We start from the raw sequence: 23,512 nt of genomic DNA, 5'->3' as shown, positions 1-23,512 counted from the left end.
ACACAGACCGTTGGTTGACACACAAATCTTTCAGTGTCTGGTATGACATGGCATGACATTCTCCATATTCTAGAACAGGTTTCTTTTGATGAGAATTTGCATTTTCAAAATAACCTTTCAGTCTCTATGGGTATCATATTACGTTACATTATTAATCACACACCACTCTCTTTTTGGCCCACGTATTTGGCTATTAACAGTCAGACTAATTATCATGTAAAAAAAAACCTGAGTGACTATGAATGGAAACTGACAACAACCCTCCTGTCAGCCCGGGTCCAAGATTCGGCAAACCAACACCACCTACTCTTTTATACTGTTTGGGTCAGTGCTGTTGCTATGATGAACAGATGATGAAACAGGATGTGCTGACGTGGGGGTTGCTAGCTTCCGAGCGTACAGATGTCTGTACTTAACGCAATTAACTGGACACTCTCTTGATGTCTTCTTTTCCGTCTCCCTTCTTGTGTTGCAGGTGCCGTTTTATGTCCCTTATGTCATTTTGATTTTTTGCAATGTGATTTGTTTTTGTTTGTTATGCTCCGAGACACCCTAAACCAACCCTACTCTTCTCCTTCTTGTGGGGCAGCCGTGGCCTACTGGTTAGGGCTTCGGACTTGTAACCAGAGGGTTGCTGGTTTGACCCCCAACCAGTAGGAACAGCTGAAGAAGAGCAAGGCCCCTAACCCCTCACTGCTCCCCGAGTGCCGCTGTAGCAGGCAGCTCACTGCGTTAGGATTAGTGTGTGCTTCACCTCACTGTGTATTTACTGTGTGCTGAGTGTGTTTCACTAATTCACGGATTGGGATAAATGCAGAGACTAAATTTCCCTCACAGGATCAAAAGAGTATATATACTTATACTCCAGGATTATGCATCAACTCCATGCTACAGATTGTAAACAAAAACACATCCATGTGATCTTGCTGCACTGGGCAGTGTACCCACAATCTCCCAGGTGGCCTGTTCTGGGTCGAACCGCTCCATGCTGTGCAGGTATGTGCCTTTGGTGTATGAGTAACCACCAGTCACATAAATGCAGCCATTCATGGCTACGGCACCACACTCCATCCTCCTCTCTTTCATGTCTGAGAGTTTGATCCACTTGTCTGTTTTTGGGTCGTAGCAGTCTGTCACAGTGGTCTGGCCTCCTACCACATAAAGCCTGTTGTTCAGCGAGACTGAGCAGAGACCGTACTCTAGGGGAACACACAAATAACAAGCTTGATTAATAAGTATTAAAACTTATTAACAGACTTAATACATTCAAACTAAGGCTCCACATACCTGGGTGGGGACAGGTGGTGACGATGCTCCATTCATTCAGATCTGCCCTGTACATCTGAATCTTCTCATATGTGCAGCTTCCTTTGTAGCCATAATGGCCACCAGTTACATAAATGGTATCATGTAAAACACATGCTGTGGCATTCCCCACACCTATGAGAGCAAGGGTTGAACTGTTTGATTAGACACTACATAAATAATACAGAATTAGAATTGACCCTGTATAATCATCTAAGTATAAGTATACATATATATATTCTTTTGATCCCCTGAGGGAAATTTGGTCTCTGCATTTATCCCAATTCATGAATTAGTGAAACACACTCAGCACGCACACACTAATCCCGGCGCAGTGAGCTGCCTGCAACAACAGCGGCGCTCGGGGAGCAGTGAGGGGTTAGGTGCCTTGCTCAAGGGCACTTCAGCTGTGCCTACTGGTCGGGATTCGAACCGGCAAACCTCCGGTTACAAGTCCGAAGTGATAACCAGTGGGCCTCGGCTGCCCCAAATCTAAATCTAAATCTAAATCTAAATCTAGTCAGGGTGAAGCCAGAAGAACACATTTGCAAATTAGCAAATTTGATTTTGCCCTGCAGGTCCGTCTTTCCATTGAAGCCAATTTACAAATAACCAAAAACCCAGAAACCAATCATAAGCACAGACAAAGAGTCAGCTCAATGCTCCCACATGCAAGATGATTGTTATTCATGCAAAATAACTTTTCATGTTGACAGACTTTGCACATTGCCCACTTTTAAAATTAGGGCCTTAAAAAATAATTTCTTATTCAGTCTTCAGTACCTTGGATCATATTTGCCACTGGGAACCACTTCTTCTTGAGTGGGTCATAGAATTCCGTCTCAGCAGTAGGAGCTCCATCGTCTGTAGCCCCCGATGGCATACACACACCCATGCATGGCCACGGAGCAGTGGTAGTAGCGCTCCCCCAACATAGGGCATCCGGGAGCCCACTCATCATGGTCGCTATTGTACACCCACACGGTGTTCAGGGCCTCGACTTTGTCTGTCCGATAGCCCCCCGTGACATAGATGCTGGGCCCCAGCTGGGTGATGCTGTAGCTCTCTCGGGTGTGGTCGGGCATATCTGTGCCCTGGGCCCATGTGTTTGACAGTGGGTCCCAAATGTGGACCTCAGAGAGCGGATGCCAGTGGTAGCCTCCTATTATGTACATGCTGATGGTGGGCTTCTTGCAGCTGAGACGTGTGATGGTGAAACCAGGCAGAAGGGAGGACATGAGAGCAGAACTGATCCGCTCTGTCCCACTAAGGTCTGAGCAGTTCCTTTGGGACTTTAGGATGTTCCTGAAGAAGTTCTTTTCATCCAGGTCCATGTTTATGCAGTGCAGCAAGGCCCGGGTAAGGCCCAGACGAGTCAGGGCTCCATGGCTGACCCATTTGATCAGGGCATCCACCAGAACCTCCTGCTTCCTCACGTTGAGGTTCTTGGTGGAGAGAAGGGAGCGAAGGCGCTCAAGGCTGACCTCCAAGAACTCCTCCTGGCTGATGAGCTCCTCAAACTGGAAGAGCACCATCCTCTGTGCCTCTCGTTCTAAACTTGAGCATGCGTGGTGCTCAGCAAATGCTTGCATGCCCAGACAGTTGTCTACATCCAGAAGACGCACCAGGAACTCCTCACATGCAGTCTTAATCGGTCTGACCTGCAGCATGTCCGCAGCCTCTAGGAGCTTCTCCACATTCCCCTGGGTTATCATCACCGTGGAGGTGTACATAAACTCTATGAGCATGCTGAGGACTTCGCTATCTATGCCCGGCAGTCGCACCAAGCCATCAGTCTTCTCACGCATGTCTGTTGTAAACATCACTTTGAAAAAGGGGCTACGCGCAGCTAGCGCTGCTCTGTGGCAGTGGAACAGCTGACCAGTGTTGCACTGCAGTGTAACGTCTGTAAAGAGCCCTTCTGTGTAACACTCCCACATGGAGTCTAAGAATTGTGCTGGGTGCGAAACATCCTGGAATTCATAGGTGTAACCCACTTGCCCCTTTGCAGACATTATGCACACTGCAAAACAGAGAGAACCGTTCCTTGTTAAATCACAACTTTAACCTAATAAAAATAAATAATGCTTCTGAAAAATTAACAAGCAGGCTGGATTTCATGTATGGTCCAAGTGCACAGAGAGTGTCTTTTTCTATCACAAAGGGAGTCACGTGGCATGAGCATGTGTCTTTCTTATTCTAGAATAATAGCCACATTGCCATGATTTTGAAAGTGCCTTAGACTAACCTTCATAAATGTACATATTCTATAGCTTGATTGTGACCATAATTCATTTTTATTGTCGCCTTTATCTATATTAGATGGCTTGTCAATGATCAAGAGACAAAGTGCAATATAAAGCATGAATGTCTGGATGTGGCATTAAGCCTTATTGCAAGTGGTTAAATGGCAGTACTAAAAAGAAGTGGTCTGAAGTGACCTTGCCTTACACATCTCCATATTGGACAATGCTGTTCACACAACATTTTGGTCATATGCAATATCTTTAAACAAGACTAGAGAAGATAGACATTAAATAACACTAGAACCATCCCCATACAGCAAAATTAAACAGCAGACAAAAAATGAACTGCTGCAGCTTTGCAGTTATATAGAGAGCATAAGAGAAACTAAGTGTGCTTGAAGTGCCCATAGTTTTAGAAATAAGAGAACAGTGCCTCTGGCTTTATGGTGAAATGTCAACTGTCTCAGAGCGAGTGAAATAAGTGTCTCCATACAAAGACTAACATTAACACCACAGAATATGGTTTAGTCGGGCCAAAATAATCCATCAATTTAAGCTTCTACAGGGTTCTTGTGCCCTGACTGATAGACATCTCTCACCTCGCCTTTTCATTTATTTGATGTTTAGGCCTAATTGTGTAGGCCTATTAATTGTCTTGAATTTTCTCCCTTTTGGAGTAGGCTAATGACAGTAACCTGTAGTCCTGCAGTCAAGACAAAAGACACCACTATATCTGAACTGTGCCGTGCCTGCGACTTTGTCGACCTCTACACGGTCTGTTACAAAGACAAAACAAACCCAGTGGTTAGACTACACGTGTATTTGTTGACATTTGTTGGAAAAGCTCAACTTGCCTAATGGATTTAATCAACAGGCTATAGATAAATGCATGTCTTATTAAAACACTGATCGGCAATGTGTTATTATGATGAGCCAATCTATGCAGCCATGTATTGCAAAAAACGTTGCAGTCGGAATCCGCCTGGGAAATGTTTAGCAGTAGGCTAGCCTAAGCAGATGTTACTGTGAAAAGTAGGCTAGTCTACATTTAAATCACCATGGCTGCTTGCTTAGCCAAAATTTGGATATCACTCGGCGAAAAGCATTTTCTATAAGGGGTAGGCTATATGTGTTCAATTTGTCTATATGCTGTATGCTAAACCTTAATCGTTTAAGAGCAAATTGTACGATATATCTACTACGGCAATGGTCTGAACCAAAACAAAAACATTGCTCACAATAGGCGCTTCGGCGCTCCACCTGCGGTCTCCTGCGCGTCGCCTCTAGAATGGCTTCAGATCATCGCTCCGAAAATGTCAGTCACCGCCACCATAACTGCAAGCTTTTGGGAGGAATGCGTAATCAAAGGGAAATTAGCCAATGCATCTTCATCCATCATATAGGCTAGCCTAAATCTTTCTTTGGCTTGAGGCCACCGCTTGCATTGTTATCATCCTGGGATGCGCCTGATATCTCTTGCACAATAGCGCTCACTGAACACACACAGCTGATACGAGATGTTGGGGGTTGCGCCAGTTCAATAACCCAACAACGACCGCCGGTAACCTTAAATCACCTATAGCCTACTCTCACCGACCTATGTCGCACATAATCTCACAAGCCAAAGTTGCATTCTGATTCTTATCTCTGATGGGCTTACAATTATTGCAAGAAGCAACCTAGGCTTAGGCCTATTGTTAGATTGAAAAACGAAACGTTCGTGGTACGTTTTTGCAATGAATGCTTTTCTTAGGCTATGCTCAATCTCTCCGCATCTCTGTTGCGAGCTATTGTCTATTCTGTGTTGAATGTGCCTGATTGCGACGTCGAGACGGTATAATTTTGGCCACGTGTTTATTAAATAGTTTTTATTATTATAAAATAAAAAGTTAACACAGATCACATGTCAATTGTTCACTATGGACAAGACCACACCCAACATATAGCAATGTGTAAATTCAGCATGCCAAATTGACTTTACATCACATGTTGTTCGTTATATTGACATCGTATTAAATCAACACATACAAAAGGCCACTGATTAGACCATGTTCTGATATGTGCCCTTAGCAATCGAAGTGAATAATCAGATCATTACTGTTACTTTGAACTGGCAATTTATGTGTTTCCATCGCGTTACTGAGGGGGCAGCATCGCAGAGTTCTATTGCATGACAGCTTTCAGTTCATTGAGAATTTCAGTAGCACTTGTCCATACTAGAACGCGCGGCTTCAATGGGGTGCCGTCCTCGGTTACAACTCCGACCAATACCAACCGCTCCAGAGTATACCCTTTACGTGGCATCGCAATATCTTCTTCACGCATTGCCTTAAGCGGGCAGAGATCATTGCCTCCATCACCGACGTAAATTGTTCTGGCATACTGTACGCCCATTTTGTCTTGGGTCGCAATAAAATCTTCCAGAATTTTTCTTTTGCACATGTTGATGGGGCACTTGGCGCAGGTGTGAGAATGGTAGCACTGAACCGTCACGTAACCACGGCTATCGACACTGGCTGGGTTTGAAAACACTTTGTCAAATGCTTGTCGAAGCCCAGCTCCCTCTAGGATCCAGTCGATGAACACCATGTTGGCATCGGAGACAATGATGCAGTCGATGTCATTCATGTGTCCTGAAATGAATGTGAAAAGTTCTACCATGCCGTCTGTGAACGGTATGGCATGCATGACAGATCGAATCGACTCCGATGTGACGCCCTGATCACCTATGTACGACATAACCCTGCCCATATACTCGGTCCATCGCCCCTTCTGATAAGTCTTTGCCAGCCAATCTGGCAGGCGCTTGTCCGGGGTGCTTCTTATGACCCAAGTGTCACAATTTTCATCCACTATTGTGTGGTCGAAGTCGAACACCATGAGGGTCTTCATCTTTCTTCAGACTTCCGCACTGGCCTGTGAAAACATAACAGCATTATTGTCCTGAATCTTACGTCTAGATCAGCAGTAAAGTTATTGTGCAACTACATTCTCTAGAACCAGAAAACCTTCGTCGTTAGCTAACTTAGCTTGCTAGCCAACACGCTTATCCAAATTACATCTTCTAACAGCCCACTAAAAATGACCGTGGGAAGCGGTGTTCAGTTAATGCCTGATTAGGATTTAACGACTGACTTATAAGGCGATTTAAAAAAAAGTTACTACTTACACTTCGAAATCGTGCGCCACCCAGCAGCATTCAGGATAGAACTTTTGATTGCCGCTACCGGTTTGCTTTCGAGTGCAAATGCACACAGCACATTGATTGGCCAATACAAACCCCGCCTACTCAAAATCTACCAGTGACTAAATTATTTTACTGTCTATGATTTAAACACTGCCAGGCTTGACAGAGAATCAAAGAGGCAAAATGCCATATAACCAAATGTTCAAAGCTGTCAGCTAATTATCTACCACCAAAATGACCATATCAGAGAGTATGTAAAGGGTGGGACAATCCCAAAAGTCTTTAATGGAATAAACAAGATCTGACATCTGCACCACATTTATCATTACAAATGTTACTTGCTGGTTTAAAAAAAAAAAAAATAATAATGATATTTTTTTTAATGGACATACCCAGAGTAGGTAGAAAACTGAAAATCTTTTAAAAATATAAATCAATTAAAATGACCAATCCCATTCTGGATCATTTTGTCCCAAAAAAAATGTTGTGGAAATTAATATGACTTTTCTGCAACCCACCATATCACCAGCTCAACTACCCACATGTATGCCCCTCCAGTAAAAGTGTTAATAATTATCAACAATTACTATGTAATGTTGTCTATTGTCTCTATTTGCCAGACAGGCTGTGGCCGGTTACAGCAATAACAGGAGGATGAGGGACCAGCACATTTCCAGAAAGAAAAAAATGACTTCACTAGGGGCATTCAAAGTCCGGTGGAGTCAATTTAAATGAACCATTTCTGACTGTAAAACATGTTGTGGATTCTGTGTTTATTTACAGTTCTTAAAACACACAAGTGGGAGGGCACCTACAAGTGGGAGGGCACCTACAACTAGGATTTCACTCCCTCCTACACCCATTAAAACCTCTATCATCTGTACCCTGTAGACAGGTGCTATCACACAGGCCTTGGTAGAAACTGGAGTCACCGCTCCTACAACAGCGAGTCTAGTCGCTATCGCTAGAGCCGGATCTGTTTTTGTCATCTTTACGATGGTCCCGGCTCCTCCTGGGGCTTTCCGACTTGTCTCTCCTCTTCTCTCGGCTGTTTGGTCGTTTTCCTTTGGGGCTGGCGCTCCTCTTCTGTTTGTTCTTGTTCTTGGCCCTGTCGCTGTCAGAGTCGCTGCTGCTGCTCCTGCTGCTGCTGCTGCTGCTGCTGCTGCCTGCTGCTGCTGCTGCTGCTGCTGCTGCTGCTGCTGCTGCTGCTGCTGCTGCTGCTGCTGCTGCTGCTGCTGCTGCTGCTGCTGCTGCTGCTGCTGCTGCTGCTGCTGCTGCTGCTGCTGCTGCTGCTGCTGCTGCTGCTGCTGCTGCTGCTGCTGCTGCTGCTGCTGCTGCTGCTGCTGCTGCTGCTGCTGCTGCTGCTGCTGCTGCTGCTGCTGCTGCTGCTGCTGCTGCTGCTGCTGCTGCTGCTGCTGCTGCTGCTGCTGCTGCTGCTGCTGCTGCTGCTGCTGCTGCTGCTGCTGCTGCTGCTGCTGCTGCTGCTGCTGCTGCTGCTGCTGCTGCTGCTGCTGCTGCTGCTGCTGCTGCTGCTGCTGCTGCTGCTGCTGCTGCTGCTGCTGCTGCTGCTGCTGCTGCTGCTGCTGCTGCTGCTGCTGCTGCTGCTGCTGCTGCTGCTGCTGCTGCTGCTGCTGCTGCTGCTGCTGCTGCTGCTGCTGCTGCTGCTGCTGCTGCTGCTGCTGCTGCTGCTGCTGCTGCTGCTGCTGCTGCTGCTGCTGCTGCTGCTGCTGCTGCTGCTGCTGCTGCTGCTGCTGCTGCTGCTGCTGCTGCTGCTGCTGCTGCTGCTGCTGCTGCTGCTGCTGCTGCTGCTGCTGCTGCTGCTGCTGCTGCTGCTGCTGCTGCTGCTGCTGCTGCTGCTGCTGCTGCTGCTGCTGCTGCTGCTGCTGCTGCTGCTGCTGCTGCTGCTGCTGCTGCTGCTGCTGCTGCTGCTGCTGCTGCTGCTGCTGCTGCTGCTGCTGCTGCTGCTGCTGCTGCTGCTGCTGCTGCTGCTGCTGCTGCTGCTGCTGCTGCTGCTGCTGCTGCTGCTGCTGCTGCTGCTGCTGCTGCTGCTGCTGCTGCTGCTGCTGCTGCTGCTGCTGCTGCTGCTGCTGCTGCTGCTGCTGCTGCTGCTGCTGCTGCTGCTGCTGCTGCTGCTGCTGCTGCTGCTGCTGCTGCTGCTGCTGCTGCTGCTGCTGCTGCTGCTGCTGCTGCTGCTGCTGCTGCTGCTGCTGCTGCTGCTGCTGCTGCTGCTGCTGCTGCTGCTGCTGCTGCTGCTGCTGCTGCTGCTGCTGCTGCTGCTGCTGCTGCTGCTGCTGCTGCTGCTGCTGCTGCTGCTGCTGCTGCTGCTGCTGCTGCTGCTGCTGCTGCTGCTGCTGCTGCTGCTGCTGCTGCTGCTGCTGCTGCTGCTGCTGCTGCTGCTGCTGCTGCTGCTGCTGCTGCTGCTGCTGCTGCTGCTGCTGCTGCTGCTGCTGCTGCTGCTGCTGCTGCTGCTGCTGCTGCTGCTGCTGCTGCTGCTGCTGCTGCTGCTGCTGCTGCTGCTGCTGCTGCTGCTGCTGCTGCTGCTGCTGCTGCTGCTGCTGCTGCTGCTGCTGCTGCTGCTGCTGCTGCTGCTGCTGCTGCTGCTGCTGCTGCTGCTGCTGCTGCTGCTGCTGCTGCTGCTGCTGCTGCTGCTGCTGCTGCTGCTGCTGGCTTCTCTTTCTCCATGTCTCCCCTTTGACAAACAAACAAGAGATATCTATGGTTATTTGGGATAGAGCTTTGTTTGCAAGTATGCAAAAAAAAGTATGTCAAGCATGTAATTATGTAGACCTAAATACAATCAATCCATTTGGTTTCCTACATGCATGGACAAGAGATCTCTTGCACTTCTCTTTGTGCTTATGATAAAGTATGCACGTGTGGAAGCCGGTCCCTTGTGAATGAGGTCTGTCCCATGATCCTGGTCAAAGGTCAATTTGTTTTATTGTTATTAGATGTCAAAGATAGAAAATGTTCAGCTAATGTGACCTCTATCCTTGATGGATGGCAATAAGGTGCATTTCCTATGGCCCACACACACACACCTATACCAATTTCTAGTGCCCTACAGACATGTTTGTGGGTGCGTGTGACACATACTTATCTCCTTTGATCCAGCGGTCCTCACTGATGCGCGTGCGCTGCACTCTCTGCGTGCGCTGCATTTCCTGGCGCCAGTGGGGAGGAGTCTCACTGCGCCTGAAGCGGTCCCACGAGCGAGAGCGGGAACGAGACGGAGTGCGGTACCTCTGCGTGGGAAGAAAAGAAAGAAAGAAAAAAGAACAGGACAAATATCTAATTACTGTTAATCCAACTCAACTGTACCTCCTGCAGCTTAGCCACTTAGCCACACAAAGCAGAAAAGTAAACTGAATGATGTAATACATAAGAAAGTAGTAGAGGATGCTAAGTTTACATACTCAGACGCAATTTATACCAGAGACTGTCAGACCCTTTACAATCACCACACCATAACCCAAGTCCAATTGCCCTCTCCGCTCTCCCACTCTTACCCTGGGGCCTCTGCCCTTTATTTTTCTGCCGGAGCGGGTCATCACCAGCCTAGTGCGGTTCAGTTGCCTGGAGTTCATCATGGGCCTGGGAGAACAGGAGGGGAAAAAAAAGCTAAAGCTCTTTGATGCTCAACAAACACAGTCAACTGCAGTTTACAAATGAGGACAAAGATGCATTACTCAGAAAGCATATATGCTTCGCTGAGCACCAGTAACACAACAGCACTTCTGAAGGGACTGCTTTTTGACAAACTTCATGGACCCATGTGAATGTGTCCATGTGAATAAAGAACTACTATGAATGTAACAACCGACAAAAAACAGTATTTTAACCATTAGATCACTTGTGTGTGTGTGGTCAATCACTTCTCAAGGTCATATTTTAATAGTACAAATTTATCACAGCACTCACCTGTCCCTCTGTCTCTCTCGCTCTCTGTCCCTCTCCCGATCACGGTCCCTCTCCTTCTGTCTGTCTTTCCCGGAACTCTCTTTGCTCTTGTCCTTCACAGCCTCTTCTCGGGGCTGGGGGCTGCGCCGCATAAGGAAGCGGTTCTCGGGGACGGGCGGCACTTCCTCGGGACGGATAGTGGACACAGGCTCAGCCTCGGCCTCCTCCTCCTGCTCCTCCTCAGACCTGGGATCAGCACAGAACACAGCAGTCAGCACAAGACACCTCATCTGAGTCAATCACTACAGTCAACATCACAACACTGGCCAACTGCTGACCAAACAGTCCAATACATGCCAAGGTCAATGACCACAGAATTTAAGGAAAGAGAGGAAGGCATTTCCAGTTCTTTGAAAAGCCACTGGCACCAACCCCTTCTTGTCCTTCTTCTTGCGCTTCTGCTCCTTCTTCTTCTTCTTGGCCTCTTTCTTGTGCTTCTTCTTCTTCTTCTTCTTGGACTCCTTCTCAGAGTCGTCAGAGTCTGAGGAGGAGTCGGATGACGAGTCAGAGTCGCTCTCACTCTCCCCAGAGGCCGACTTGTGGCGCTTCTTCTCTTTCTTGGCTGTTAATGGAGTGAGATGATGAGAGGGGGTTCAGCATATTAACCAAACAGAGACCTTCAAGCACAACTGCTATAATCAAATGAGTTGGCTAAAAAACTCTGAGACCTACACAGAATAATGATAACATTTAAAATGAGCAAAACAACAACTTTGTAATTTTCAGTCAAACATTACAAAGACAAACATAAGAAAATGGAAAATCAAGATGAAAAGTATAGAAAACATACCTTTGGCTTTCTGAACTAGCTCACCACAGTTCGTCATCTTCACCTCGCAAATTGGTCGATTGTTAGGGTCCGTCTTCTGACTCTCAATAGTCCTGACGACGTCCTGTCCAGAGATCACCTGACCAAACGCCACATGGATGCTGAGTGGAGTAGACATTCAAAAGGGGTTAATAAACAAGGAGAGTCTATGTCAATGGCAAAAAAATACAATATGGCAAAATGTAGTGTTTTCTGGTGTCAGTATGCAACGTACCCATCAAGGTGAGGCGTGGGCTTTGTTGTTCTGTTGCAATGAAGACCAGAGAGTGCGTCAGGTAATTTCACAGAGATGCATGCTATGCAGGACTTCAAGAGACCAGATTTTACTTTCACTTTTTGTTTCACTGGTTAGCCATCATGGAGCAGATCTTGAACAGATAACATCACAATACTGCACAGGACTGGTGATCAATATGATTTTTGCAATACAACTGGTATAAATATAAAATACATGACAAAACTAACAGTGGATAATGAATCATAGTAAGCAATTACATGCAATTAATCAATATACTATACATTCTAAAAAAAAAGAAACCCTGAAAGAGACATTACATGAGGGGAAAAATACACTCCATCTTTCACCATGTGTATGTTGAGGTGATGCAACTGTGTGAAACGGAATATAGTTTTTGAACAGCCTCAAAATGTACTGCGCTTTAGTCAATAATTAGACTGGAGTGTGGTTACTCTTTTAGCTCTGAAGAAACCACTGCAAAGTGAAAAAACAGTCAGATAGAAAAGTGTTTGTGAACATTTGTGAGCAGTTTGTGAGCCTCTTACATGAAAAACTGAGAGCCATTGGTGTCCTTCCCCCTGTTGGCCATACACAGGAGGAACTCCTTGTTGGGTTTGACGGAGAAGCTTTCATCTGACACACACACACAGAGCATACTGGGAATAAGAAACTTTACAACAACTAGTCTTGAAAGACGGACATCACATACACAGAAAAAAAAAGAAAAAGAAAGAATACTCACCTTCAAAGAAACCTCCGTATATGGATTCCCCACCTCGGCCATTACCTTTTGGAAAGAACATTCAACGTTGTCTGTTTACTTATCACTTACCTGCAAACCATAATTTGTGTTATGAAAGGTGAAGTTTATAATCAGAAATAAAAAATAAAAGTTACCTTCGCTAAAATCCCCTCCTTGGATCATAAAGTCTTTCACTACTCTATGAAACAAACTTCCTTTGTAGTGCAACGGCTTCTGGGTGCCCTTTCCCAGGCCCTTCTCACCTGGACAAGAAAATATGCAGCATGTTTGTCATACAGGAATTTGGGGAAATGAGCATGTCCACTCCAGACATGATTCTATGGTATACATGATCAGCACTAAATATACATCTGGCTCACTACATGTCAAATTTGCTGCACTGTCTCAGATTTTGTTCAAACTTCGTCTACGAAAAAAATTACCATGACTATATTAAGAGTAAAAGAAGGAAAGGTTGAGTTTTTCAGCCTTTTTTGAGAGTGTAAAGATGAAAAAAAAAAAAAAAAAAAAAGTCAAGGGCAAAAAACAAAAACATTGAAAATAAACAAAAATATTTTACAGATGTTAGTTTTTGGACCTATACATCATGTGGACAAACTGATCAAAAAATCAATGTGTAGAATTCATGCTTTCCCCAAAAAAGGTGCTCATAGGATGTAAATACCATTTAACATTGACAATTTAGAAGTCACAAAAGGCAAAAAAAAGTAAATACCTGTGCACAGACAACGGAAGTTCTCACAAGTCTTCGGGCACACGTCAGAGAATAACTCAATAACCACTCTTCCCACTACAAAAAAAAGGAAAAGTATTAATGGGGAAACATAGGCCTACTTTATGTTAACAAATAAGTACATTTTCGGTTACGTTTCTTATGCGTCTCGAAGCTCTTTACCTGGCACGTTACTGATGCTGATGTCAAAGAAGCAGCGAGGTCGCTGCGCCTTCACCCCCATCTCACTGTAAACAAAACAATCATGTGTGCAAAATACAATTCTCGCCTCTGACGTTATGCAGTCTATGGTTTATCAAGTGTAAGTAAAATAAACCTTGTATTCGCCACGTTCGCCAAAGACAAAAAGCCAGAACAGCAGCATTAAACCAGGTGGTAAATGTGGCCAAAAGTGACGTCTGATGCGACTAAACTAAAAATTGACCAGTTAAACTATGCACGACACAACGTATAACAATACGTCACTTGGCAAAATTGGAAATCTGATGCAGATACTCTGGATTAACCAAAGCGAAATTAACCAGACAGAGGGTTTCGTTACGGACACTCGACTACTTCATTCAAAGTAAGTTAGCCGAATAGCTAACTAGCTTGTAACGCAAGAAATTCAACTGGCCAATTTCACTGAACCACATATGCAGAGCATTAGCTGTTAGCTTCTTGCATCAAAACCGTAAAGCAACATCAGCTTCCACTTATCAACTAAGGCTGCATTAAATACCTTGGAAGTCAAGACCTACAATGCAAATGTTTTGTATAATTTGACTTCCAATATGGCTAGTAAACTAGCTTGCGCCAGTTCCTGAATTGCAGATGGTGGAGTCCCCCTTAGCTGGCTAACTATTACCCATCGCCAACTTAGCTAAATTTGAACTTAACCATAACAACAGATAAAATGGAGTGCACTTCAAAGTTATCGACAATAAAGAAAAGTGACAAGACAACACGAATATTACCTTTTTAACAACAAGCGATTACTAAAGTCCAAACATTCAAATATCTAAAACGTAAAATGAAACACACGAGTGTAATTCAAGTCCTTCAACACCACGGTTTTCTAAAGATGGCGCTATGAGCCATACCAATGCATGCTGGGTACTTGTCCGTCAGCGACAGCGCCCGAATGGGTTTTGGATACTCTAAATACTGTAGTTCCTCTTGTGCAAAATTCTACACCCGAGACTAACCATGTAGACACAGGGCAAGTCACGTAATTTAAAAATGTTTATTTTACAAAAAAGGGAGCATACATACAATTCAGACACCTACTATGCTGACATGAGTGAGTGAAATGAAACAGGTTGAACTTTGTTATTTTATTGTACAGAAAGTAACCTGAGATGGGAGAATTCAACCCAAAACATCACAGTCACATCAGTGACTATATGCATTTCTTTTTTTAATGTAAACCGTTTGGAAAACATTGCAGGCTTTCAGACATTACACAGCTGACTGGACTACAGAATTTATGTAGCAATGTGTCTCAAGACAGCCTTGCAACATTAATAATAAACCACAGAGTTTCCTCTCACTCTCTTTAAATGACTACAAAGGGATGACTCCAGGCAGCTGAGCTCTTAAGGTCAAAAGAGCAGGTGAGAAGATCATGGTAGGATGGCACGTTTCAGAGTTTGGGCATTCTGGCTGCGTTAAGTCGCATAGATACACAAGAAGAGCCAGCAGCGTAACGCATCTCTCTCAGCATACCACTCCATTTCTTCGTATCCTCCTCATACCTAGAGCAATCACAAACACACCATCATGAACGCAGAGAAAACACATTTGGTCAGGGACAGGATGAATTAACAGGAGTGTAAAAAAAATCAACCACATCATGTAAAAGGAGAATGACTGATTTCACACATTGGCTCTAGATCCTTGATGATATGCTAGATAAGTGTGATATGCTGTGGCTGTATCAACAAATGTTGAGGAAAAAAGAGTTATTATTTTCTACACCTTCAAGGGATATATCTATTTTGACTCAAAGTATTGCCATTCAGCCAAAATCAATACTGAGTTTATGGTAGGGGACTTACTGCCAGACGTCAGTGAGCTCTGTTGGGCCGACCTCTTTGTTTGGAAGCTCCATGATGGCATAACCACCGACGGCGTACAGTGCTCCTCCACTGCTCACCAAGTTTACTGAACTTCTCTCTTGTGGGAACTCTGCGAATGGCTCCCATCTGAATTCATAACATTTAATGTCAGTGTGTTAGAAGTAATTGACAGCCTTCACCATGGGCCATGCAATGTCACTCACAATCAAAAGGTGGGTATACAAGCTACAAGCTGCGTATAGTTCACGTAATGACAACTAGTATGTTAAAGTTTCTTGAAGAAATGAAGAGGGGTATCTAACAATAGGGCAGCCGTGGCCTACTGGTTAGCACTTCGGCCCTGTAACCGGAGGTTCGAATCCCGACCAGTAGGCACGGCTGAAGTGCCCTTGAGCAAGGCACCTAACCCCTCACTGCTCCCCGAGCGCCCCTGTTGATGCAGGCAGCTCACTGCGCTGGGATTAGTGTGTGCTTCATCTCACTGTGTGTACACTGTGTGCTGTGTGTGTTTCACTAATTCACGGATTGGGATAAATGCAGAGACCAAATTTCCCTCACCAATTTCCCTCACAAAAGAATATATATATATACTTAACAGCCCACCATGACTTAAGACTTGTAGACTGCGGCCTGTCAATATCACCTATATCTCCAAACTCCGAACTAGTCATTATGAAAAGGGACATTTATGACATGCTCATACTTACTTGTTTGTGGTGAAGTCATAAGTTTCAGCTGTTGCGGTAAGGCCTTCCTCGTTCACTCCTCCACTCACGATGATCTTACGCTTGTGAATGACGGCACCGAACATTGCCCTGGCCAGCTTCATGCCTGCCATCTCCCTCCATTCAGACTGCTTGTGGTTGTACACAAACATCTTGTTGATGGCTTTGCTGGAGGGTCAAAGACAGATACAGCCATGCTGACACAGGCTCTGGCAACTCCATGCATTGGTTGATAATGAGACATTGAGTGCAGTCACATTTCACATATTTGTAAAAAGGTCACAAATCTCAGCCTCTAACCACACAAGCTATTTGTGATGCAGGTTCCTCGTGTGGTAAAAATACTTCAGAAGAACCTGAACATTCGGACGAGTTCCTTCTGTGCTGCGACTGACGGAGCATGGACAGCTGCAGTTGATTCTATGTGCCATATGTATGAACACAAAGACACACACACAAACACACACACACATACTTGCACGCTGTGGAACTCACTTGTCGTCGGTTTTTCCTCCAATGCAGTAGACCAGGCCTTTGTGAGAGACCACAGCATGCCCATGGATCCTCAGGGGAAGTTTCTTTGTCTCATTCCATTTCATCTTACTGTAAAGAGACAGCAGGAGTTAGTTATGCCATCTAACCAGTCCACACTATAGCCTATAGTTGGATCAGTCAGATCATAAGGCAATCAAATCAAATGCCTGTATTTGAAACATTCATTCATCCACTATACATTAGTGGATAAAGTATGTGGTTCTTCATTATATAGTGCACTATATAGTGAAAAATGGATGTTCCAAAATGTGAGATGGAAGCAAGCAGGGAGGAATGAAAGAAATTAGGAAGGAATAGAGAACAGGTGTGATGTCATTTTTCTGTATGAAACTACAAAATTCCACTTACACTGTGTCATAGCACATGACTGTGTCCAGGGACTCATTGGTCTGCAGGTCTTTCCCTGCAATGGCAAACACCAGGTTCTCATACTCGCCCATGCTAAACAGACACCTGGGAGAAGGCATGGGGGGCAGAGCCATCCAATCAGATGCCAGCGTATCCAACTGTAATAGAGAGGGGATTACCAGTGGATATGAGAAATGTTGTTGAAAGCACATCATCACATCAACCTTTTAAATGTGTGTCAGGAGGTTACATAAAATATTTTGGTCTAGGTCGGAGGATATTTACTAGCTGTTACTCCATTTTAAAGTAACAGTTTTGTTTTATGGGAGAATTATTTTGCTGCTGTTTACAGGTGATAGTTGTAAATACATGTATATCTCTTTACAATAGAGGGGCAGTACAACCATGAAACTAAGCCTCTTAATCTTAAAAACAAATCACAGATTCAGTCAACAGAGACAGTAACAACGTATTATAACTCTACTATAACTATAATTATATTATAACTATTTTAGACTACGGTTGAAAGCAACACTAGACAACTTTTTAAACTGACAAACTACAATGTATAGTACTGGCAGCGGGCTAACCACACCAAAACTCCAGTACATGACTGGGTGAAATGAAGTATACTGTGTGAAGTTTACTGTGTGCTAAGCCACGTGAGGCTAACTAGCAAAGACTGACAAAGAACAAAAATAAAAAAATTGATGACACCATGTCATTGTTCATTGCATCCAAAATGATTAACATTGCTCAGCTGTTAAATGTTCTTTGTAAAACCTCCTTTTCTGATTCATTTACCCTGTAGAAATAACACTGCAGTGGGCTGTCCTTGTTGTCCTCTTCTATGAACAGACCGCCAACGATGTAGAACTCGTTCTTCGAGGTGCAAATGCTGACATGGTTCCGGGGCACTTGCTCAGACATGGCTGCCACAAAGCACTCATTCTCAGCTACATCATATGCCACAGCGGCTGTTTCGTTCACCATGACAATCAGGTCCCGCGTGAACATGCCAAGTCTCTTGATGTCACTGAGGTATCCTGGCAACAGATCTTCCTCCTCATCCTCTTCCTCTCCCTCCTTCCCATCTTTGTCGCCCTCTCCCTCGGCCTTCTTCTTCTTGGTCTTCTCGGGGAGCTTCCCACCAAAGGCATCCTTGATCACCTGCACCTTCTTCATGAGCTCTGCGTCGGCCTTGATCAGGTCATCGGTCTCCACCTTTTCGTGGAAGTACTTCTCCGGCATGAGGCGGAAGCGCACACACTCAAAGGCGTCGCCGAGGACCTTGGTGCGCTTTTCCTTGTCGCAGCGTACCCAGCGCATCAGGGCCTCAAACACATGTTCCTCATGCTCCACGTTAAGCGTATCCGTGCCAATGATGGCGAACAGCTCATGGGCCGCGAGCTGAAGGAATTCCTCCTCAGCGGAGAGACTGTCAAAGCGGTCGGCAATGTAGTTCCGGGCGGCGACGGCCAGGCGGGGGCAGTTGAGCACCAAGCCAAGCCTGAAGATGGCCAGGCAGTTGGTCAGTGAGAGCTTCTGTTGCAAGTAGTTGACGCAGACGGTGAAGACAGATGGGATCTGGAAGCGGTTGGCCACTGCAAAAATGGCCTGCACATTGTCATCGTTCAGGTCGATCTCAGCTGAGTACAAATAGCGGACGATCATGTCCAGGATGTTGGGGTCCACGTCGTCCAGGACCACGTCCTTGGTGTCCGCCTTCTCCTTGCCGTCCTCGGTGAAGAAGAGCTCCCGGAAGTAAGGGCTGCAGGCGGCCATGATGAGGCGGTGGCAGGGGAAGCAGCGGTCGCCCACCTTCAGGGTGCAGTCCACGAAGCGGTTCTCATTCAGCAGCTCCTTCAGGCCATCCTGCAACAGGGTGCTCTGGAAAAGGCGCAGCTCCTCTTTAATGGCTTTCGGATCCATGATGGAGGGAGAGAGGGGTTCAAGGAGACTAGGTTTTGTGGCTGAAGTAGTCCAAAGAAAGGGAAATTGGGGAAAAAACGGAGGAGGAGGAGAGGAGATGGTGGCCACAGGTCTGCTCACCACACGGTGCTGGCTGGAAAAGGGCAGAGCAGAGAAAAGGTTCCTAGCATGAGGGAGCTGTTATTTAATCCGGCCTCCCCTCTAAATTTAGCCACATACCCCCTCCTGTTCTCTCTCTCTCCCATCCTCCCCTCATCCTCCATACCCCCCATCCCATGCCCAACCAGAGGGAATGCAGACTGGGCCAAATGCGAGGAAGGGCTTGAAGGTGCAGCTGTTGTAATCTGACAGGCAGCCGTAAGTCGTGCCTGAATCAGCTCTGGTAAAGGAAACACAGTATTGAAGACACAGTGGAGGAAATATTGTGATATTCAACATTAGAGGCCTAGGTTGGTCAAATGTGGACCATGACTTGCTGTTTGTATTAAATACTCCTAGTAGTTAAATGTGAAATTGTGTTTTCATTTGGTATAATATGACTAAAGAGTACAATCATTTTACTGTCCGTGAAGAGTGAGATGTGAGATGTGAGATGATCACTCAAGCTCCAAGGTTTGAAATATCAGGCATCAACTCTTCTTAACATGAGTAGTACACGTAACCAATAGTTGTAATCATGTATCTTAGCTTGCATCATTATATTCTTTTAGCTCTAATCATTAGAATAATCAGAATCACAGAAAAGTCTTTCACTGACAGCACACAAGATTTTTCTGTGATTCTGATAATCTGTCTCAGAATGTGCAAGGATCGGGAAACAAGACAAGTGTGTGCAAACCCAACCAGGCCAGTCCAGGAAACAGCTGTGGTTACAACAGGTGATAGCTAGCTTGCTCCGCCCATTAGCAATTGCCCACTATCCCACACACTGCTGATTGATGGCAAGGTTCAGTGAGTGGACTTTCGAGGTCCTTAGATTAAATCTATTAGGAGAAGTAAAGAAAAAGTAAGATGATGAAACACAACAAAATAATTTGAGATATGGTGTAGATACAGAATCTCTACAGTGATCTCAGAAAGCTGGGTTTGGTAAATGTACTGTGTATGAAATAACAGGAAATGAACAAAAACAGTTTGGAAGCATATTCATTCTAAGCACCAGGCCTGTGAATTCTAGAACAATCCTGACAAGAGTGTGAGATTAGGTAACAGGGTCTGTTCTGTCTGCCTAGTGCTAAAATTACCATGGGACACTTAAAGGTTGGTAGAGGGGGAATGGGGGAGTAACACAAGTCAGAGGCAGGGACACACAGGGCACAGGGACAGAGAGAGAAAATGAATGACAGAAGACCCAGAAATAGACTCAGAAACCTCGACTCTAAAATATAAAAGGCAACTGATGAAACTTGGCACTGGTGTATATGGCACATGTACCTAGGGTTTGCTAAGTGGTTGTTTCATAGGGAAAGTATGTCAAAGACGCAACTCCACAGAATAACTGATCTTTTGACCCCAGACAAGTCCTACTAATTGTGTTACTCTTCCTAGTGACCAGCAGAGGGCAATACTCACTGTTAGCTTAATTTCTAGTTACGACAAATAAACACACAATGACAAATAAATTAAAGCTTTGAAAATAAAACAAATTCAGTTGGCAGGCTAAGGCACAACTGCACTTTGCCTAACTACTAATCTGGTTGAGTTAATATGAAAACACCTATATGATGATTATGTTTGCAATCACTTTTGTCCAAAGCAACTGAAAAAAAAAACTGGGAATTAACTTCAAAGTTTTCAAACGTGATTAATCCAATTAAATTCTTAGTCAAACAATGACGAACAATCATTTATTTCACACTGTTTTTAAATTGTAATATGGTAGGTTTTTTAATAGTATTGACCAGTGTAGTGACCAGTGTAATATAGTGCTTTTATACCTATCTGTGATTATTTTGTGTAAAATAAAATTGGTAAGATGTGTGTACATTACAACTCTAACACCTCAATTTCCCCCTGGGGATGAATAAAATAAATGTCTATCTTAAACCTATAGCCTGGGTCAACTCAGACCAATTTGAATTTACTTTTGAATCACCAAAAACATAATCAGAACTGATTATCCGACATGGGGCGGGTTTATGTACGTACGTGTGCTTTTTTTGGAATTGGGTAAACAGCTGCATTTAAAATCTTTGTTACAGAATATCTGTTTTCTGTACTTCTGAAAATCTTTGGTAAAAGTTGAATGTACCCATTTAAGTTTAAGATGGTAATTCTCCTGGAAATAGGAAGTGATTGAATGGTCCCCAAACCAGTTCTCAGGTCCCCAGACCAGTTTCTGTCTGCCAGGTTATTTTTAACCAGGAAATACACATGAAAACAAACGGCAAATAAAAAAAAAAAAAAAAGTAGTGTCATTTGAAAATAGATTAAATACATTTATGTACACATTACATGACCTGGCAGTAGTGTTATATGCACACAATTTGAAAATTCATGAGTGCAAAATCCTATTTGTAAAGTGATATATTTAAATGCTACATTCTGGTCCATCAATGAGCTACAAATTAAATGTGTGTTAAAATAGCATAATTTAAGGGATAATGTCCATGCTTTCTGCTAGTCTATATGGAAAGATAAGTATCAAAAGGTTTAACAAGTAGGTTATTATTAAGAAGTACAGAATCCCCTGACCCAAACACTGCTCTAAACTGCTTAAAACTCGTGCACCTCCCTCTCCTTTAAATACTGCCCGTGAGGTTCATCTGCTCCAGGGGTCAGCAGAGTGAGATACACATGTGTCCGCACCTTGGTCTGGGGTCAAGGGACCATTGTGCCCTGACATGTCTGTCTTCACCCAGCCTGGGCAGCAGGAGTTGAGGAGAATGTTGTCTTGGGGTCTGTCCTGCCTCAACCTGCGTGCCAGAATCCTGGAGAGGATGGTGAGGCCAATCTTGGAGACACCATAGGCGGTGTCAGTCCAGCCTTCTTCTAAATGGATGCTCTTCTGAGCATCCTTGATGAATTGCTCCATCATCAGCACAAGCTCGTCCTCTGTGATGCCATCACTGCGGAAGCGACCCTGAAGGACTGAACTGCATCTGCCCAGGGCAATTTCGCCCATGATGCTCGAGACGTTCACAACTCTACCTGCTCGGGGAATACAAACCAACCAAAACCCATGTCCAAATGAAGAGTTGTTGCAGGTCAAAATATGTTGGCTTAACTTAACAATCTTCTCTTTCATCAAACAAGTTTTTTCTATATTTAACATCAGCTTGACTTACCGCCTGGTTTCATGATGGGAAGAAATACACTGCACATGTCTGTTTGCAAAAAAAGTTGGTTTTGAGTGTCATCTCTGCTTGAATTCCAAATGGTGTAGTGTCAGCCCCTTTGGAGAAAACAATATCAGTCACAGCCCATCCACACCCAACTGTGTCAGGAATGATAAAACAAGGCCTACGCCATTACCTTTGAATGCCAGCATTGTTGATGAGAACATCCACACCACCACATTTTTTCTGAAAGTAGTCCCGTGCAGCGGTCACACTCTCTGGGTCTGTGATGTCAAGTTGATGAAATAATGGTTCCAGGCCCTCCGTTTTCAGATGCTCTACTGCTGCTGTTCCCCGACCCACGTCCCGGGCGGTCAGGTACACATCGCCAGTAAATTGTTTGCACAGAGCCCACACAACCCTTGCCCTTATTGGCCCCGGTCACAAGCGCAACTTTAGGGGTGGCGGCCATCTGCATAAATGGAGATGGTCCATAACCGATTTACAACTCTTATCATACAACCTGCTGTAGACTGCGGCAAGCTACACGAGGTTGTCAAGCTAATTTCAGGACATATAGGCCTACTTATCACATGGAACAGAACTAATAACCATTTTTGTAATTTAAACATTTTTATGCGTAAATGTGACAGATGCTGTTTAGGCTACATGCGCCAACAAGACCACTTACCACATCAAGTGCTCCGGTGTGTTTTGATTTGCATGCGCACTTTCACTTTCACTTTCCGTCACCATAGGCGTGGCCTAGAAATACATAGAAATATGCAAGTTCTCCGTAAATGTATAGCCTAGTCAATTATAGTATAGTTTAGTCATTATGCTAGCCTGGGTGTTCCCATGCTGCCTTGCGCGCGATTTGATTCATGCTGCTAAGGCAGCCTGGAGACCATGGAGCAAATTTTCGCCTGAGATAGGGAACCAATCACAGAACAGGTGGGAAAGCAAGACGATGATGAGCTATGCACAGACGCATTTGATAGACATCCGTGGCACCCAATAAACGGATCTGGGCATTTTTTTCAAATACGAGAAAATGAACGTTTGGTTCCCAGACCACGTCTCATTGAGAAGTGGTGGCGCTAGCCAGGCTATCATTATGCACTCATGTAAGCGATATACACTACCGATCAAAAATGTGGGGTCACTTAGAAATTTCTATTTCACTTCATTATTGGTTTTCAGATTACATTATGTGCTTACATAATTGCAAAAGGGTTTTCGAATGTTGTAGAAAGAATGGCTGATCTTTAATGCAACATCATTGCCCATTATCAACAACCATTCATCTAATGTTCCAAAGGCACATTCTGTTCAGTAATCTTATATCATTTT

General features: G+C 44.8%; 4 protein-coding genes and 1 pseudogene across 4 annotated transcripts; all 5 read right to left on the bottom strand.

The window, feature by feature from the left end:
- Positions 1-751: 751 nt before the first annotated feature.
- LOC125288657 (kelch-like protein 23) lies at positions 752-4,858 on the bottom strand. The gene is given in 5 exon segments (XM_048235196.1): positions 752-1,199; positions 1,288-1,440; positions 2,089-2,164; positions 2,166-3,328; positions 4,790-4,858. Coding segments are annotated over 4 exon segments (1,695 nt in total). The 5' UTR covers positions 3,321-3,328; positions 4,790-4,858; the 3' UTR covers positions 752-888.
- Positions 4,859-5,404: 546 nt separating this feature from the next.
- On the bottom strand, positions 5,405-6,810 carry phospho2 (phosphatase, orphan 2). The gene is made up of 2 exons (XM_048235049.1): positions 6,721-6,810; positions 5,405-6,467 (listed from the first exon to the last, which is right to left on the bottom strand). The coding sequence occupies exon 2, from the start codon at positions 6,441-6,443 to the stop codon at positions 5,715-5,717; it is 729 nt and encodes a 242-aa protein (XP_048091006.1). The 5' UTR covers positions 6,444-6,467; positions 6,721-6,810; the 3' UTR covers positions 5,405-5,714.
- Positions 6,811-6,993: 183 nt separating this feature from the next.
- On the bottom strand, positions 6,994-14,349 carry ppig (peptidylprolyl isomerase G (cyclophilin G)). Its single transcript, XM_048234533.1, has 14 exons — positions 14,218-14,349; positions 13,424-13,488; positions 13,244-13,318; positions 12,663-12,770; positions 12,508-12,552; positions 12,311-12,398; positions 11,742-11,771; positions 11,489-11,628; positions 11,071-11,260; positions 10,660-10,884; positions 10,248-10,332; positions 9,835-9,983; positions 9,385-9,427; positions 6,994-7,896 (listed from the first exon to the last, which is right to left on the bottom strand). Exons 2-14 carry the CDS (start codon positions 13,482-13,484, stop codon positions 7,690-7,692), a joined length of 1,446 nt encoding a protein of 481 aa, XP_048090490.1. The 5' UTR covers positions 13,485-13,488; positions 14,218-14,349; the 3' UTR covers positions 6,994-7,689.
- Positions 14,350-14,472: 123 nt separating this feature from the next.
- On the bottom strand, positions 14,473-19,040 carry klhl41b (kelch-like family member 41b). The gene is made up of 6 exons (XM_048234510.1): positions 17,754-19,040; positions 16,950-17,107; positions 16,542-16,649; positions 16,029-16,214; positions 15,301-15,447; positions 14,473-14,997 (listed from the first exon to the last, which is right to left on the bottom strand). The coding sequence occupies exons 1-6, from the start codon at positions 18,879-18,881 to the stop codon at positions 14,886-14,888; spliced, it is 1,839 nt and encodes a 612-aa protein (XP_048090467.1). The 5' UTR covers positions 18,882-19,040; the 3' UTR covers positions 14,473-14,885.
- Positions 19,041-21,306: 2,266 nt separating this feature from the next.
- Positions 21,307-22,781, bottom strand: LOC125288285 (annotated as a pseudogene).
- Positions 22,782-23,512: the final 731 nt, after the last annotated feature.

This window comes from Alosa alosa, chromosome 23, assembly GCF_017589495.1.
Source record: "Alosa alosa isolate M-15738 ecotype Scorff River chromosome 23, AALO_Geno_1.1, whole genome shotgun sequence".
Taxonomy (NCBI): Eukaryota; Metazoa; Chordata; class Actinopteri; order Clupeiformes; family Clupeidae; genus Alosa; species Alosa alosa.
Note: the sequence above shows the minus strand (reverse complement) of the source record. Positions and strands in the feature narration are given on the sequence as shown.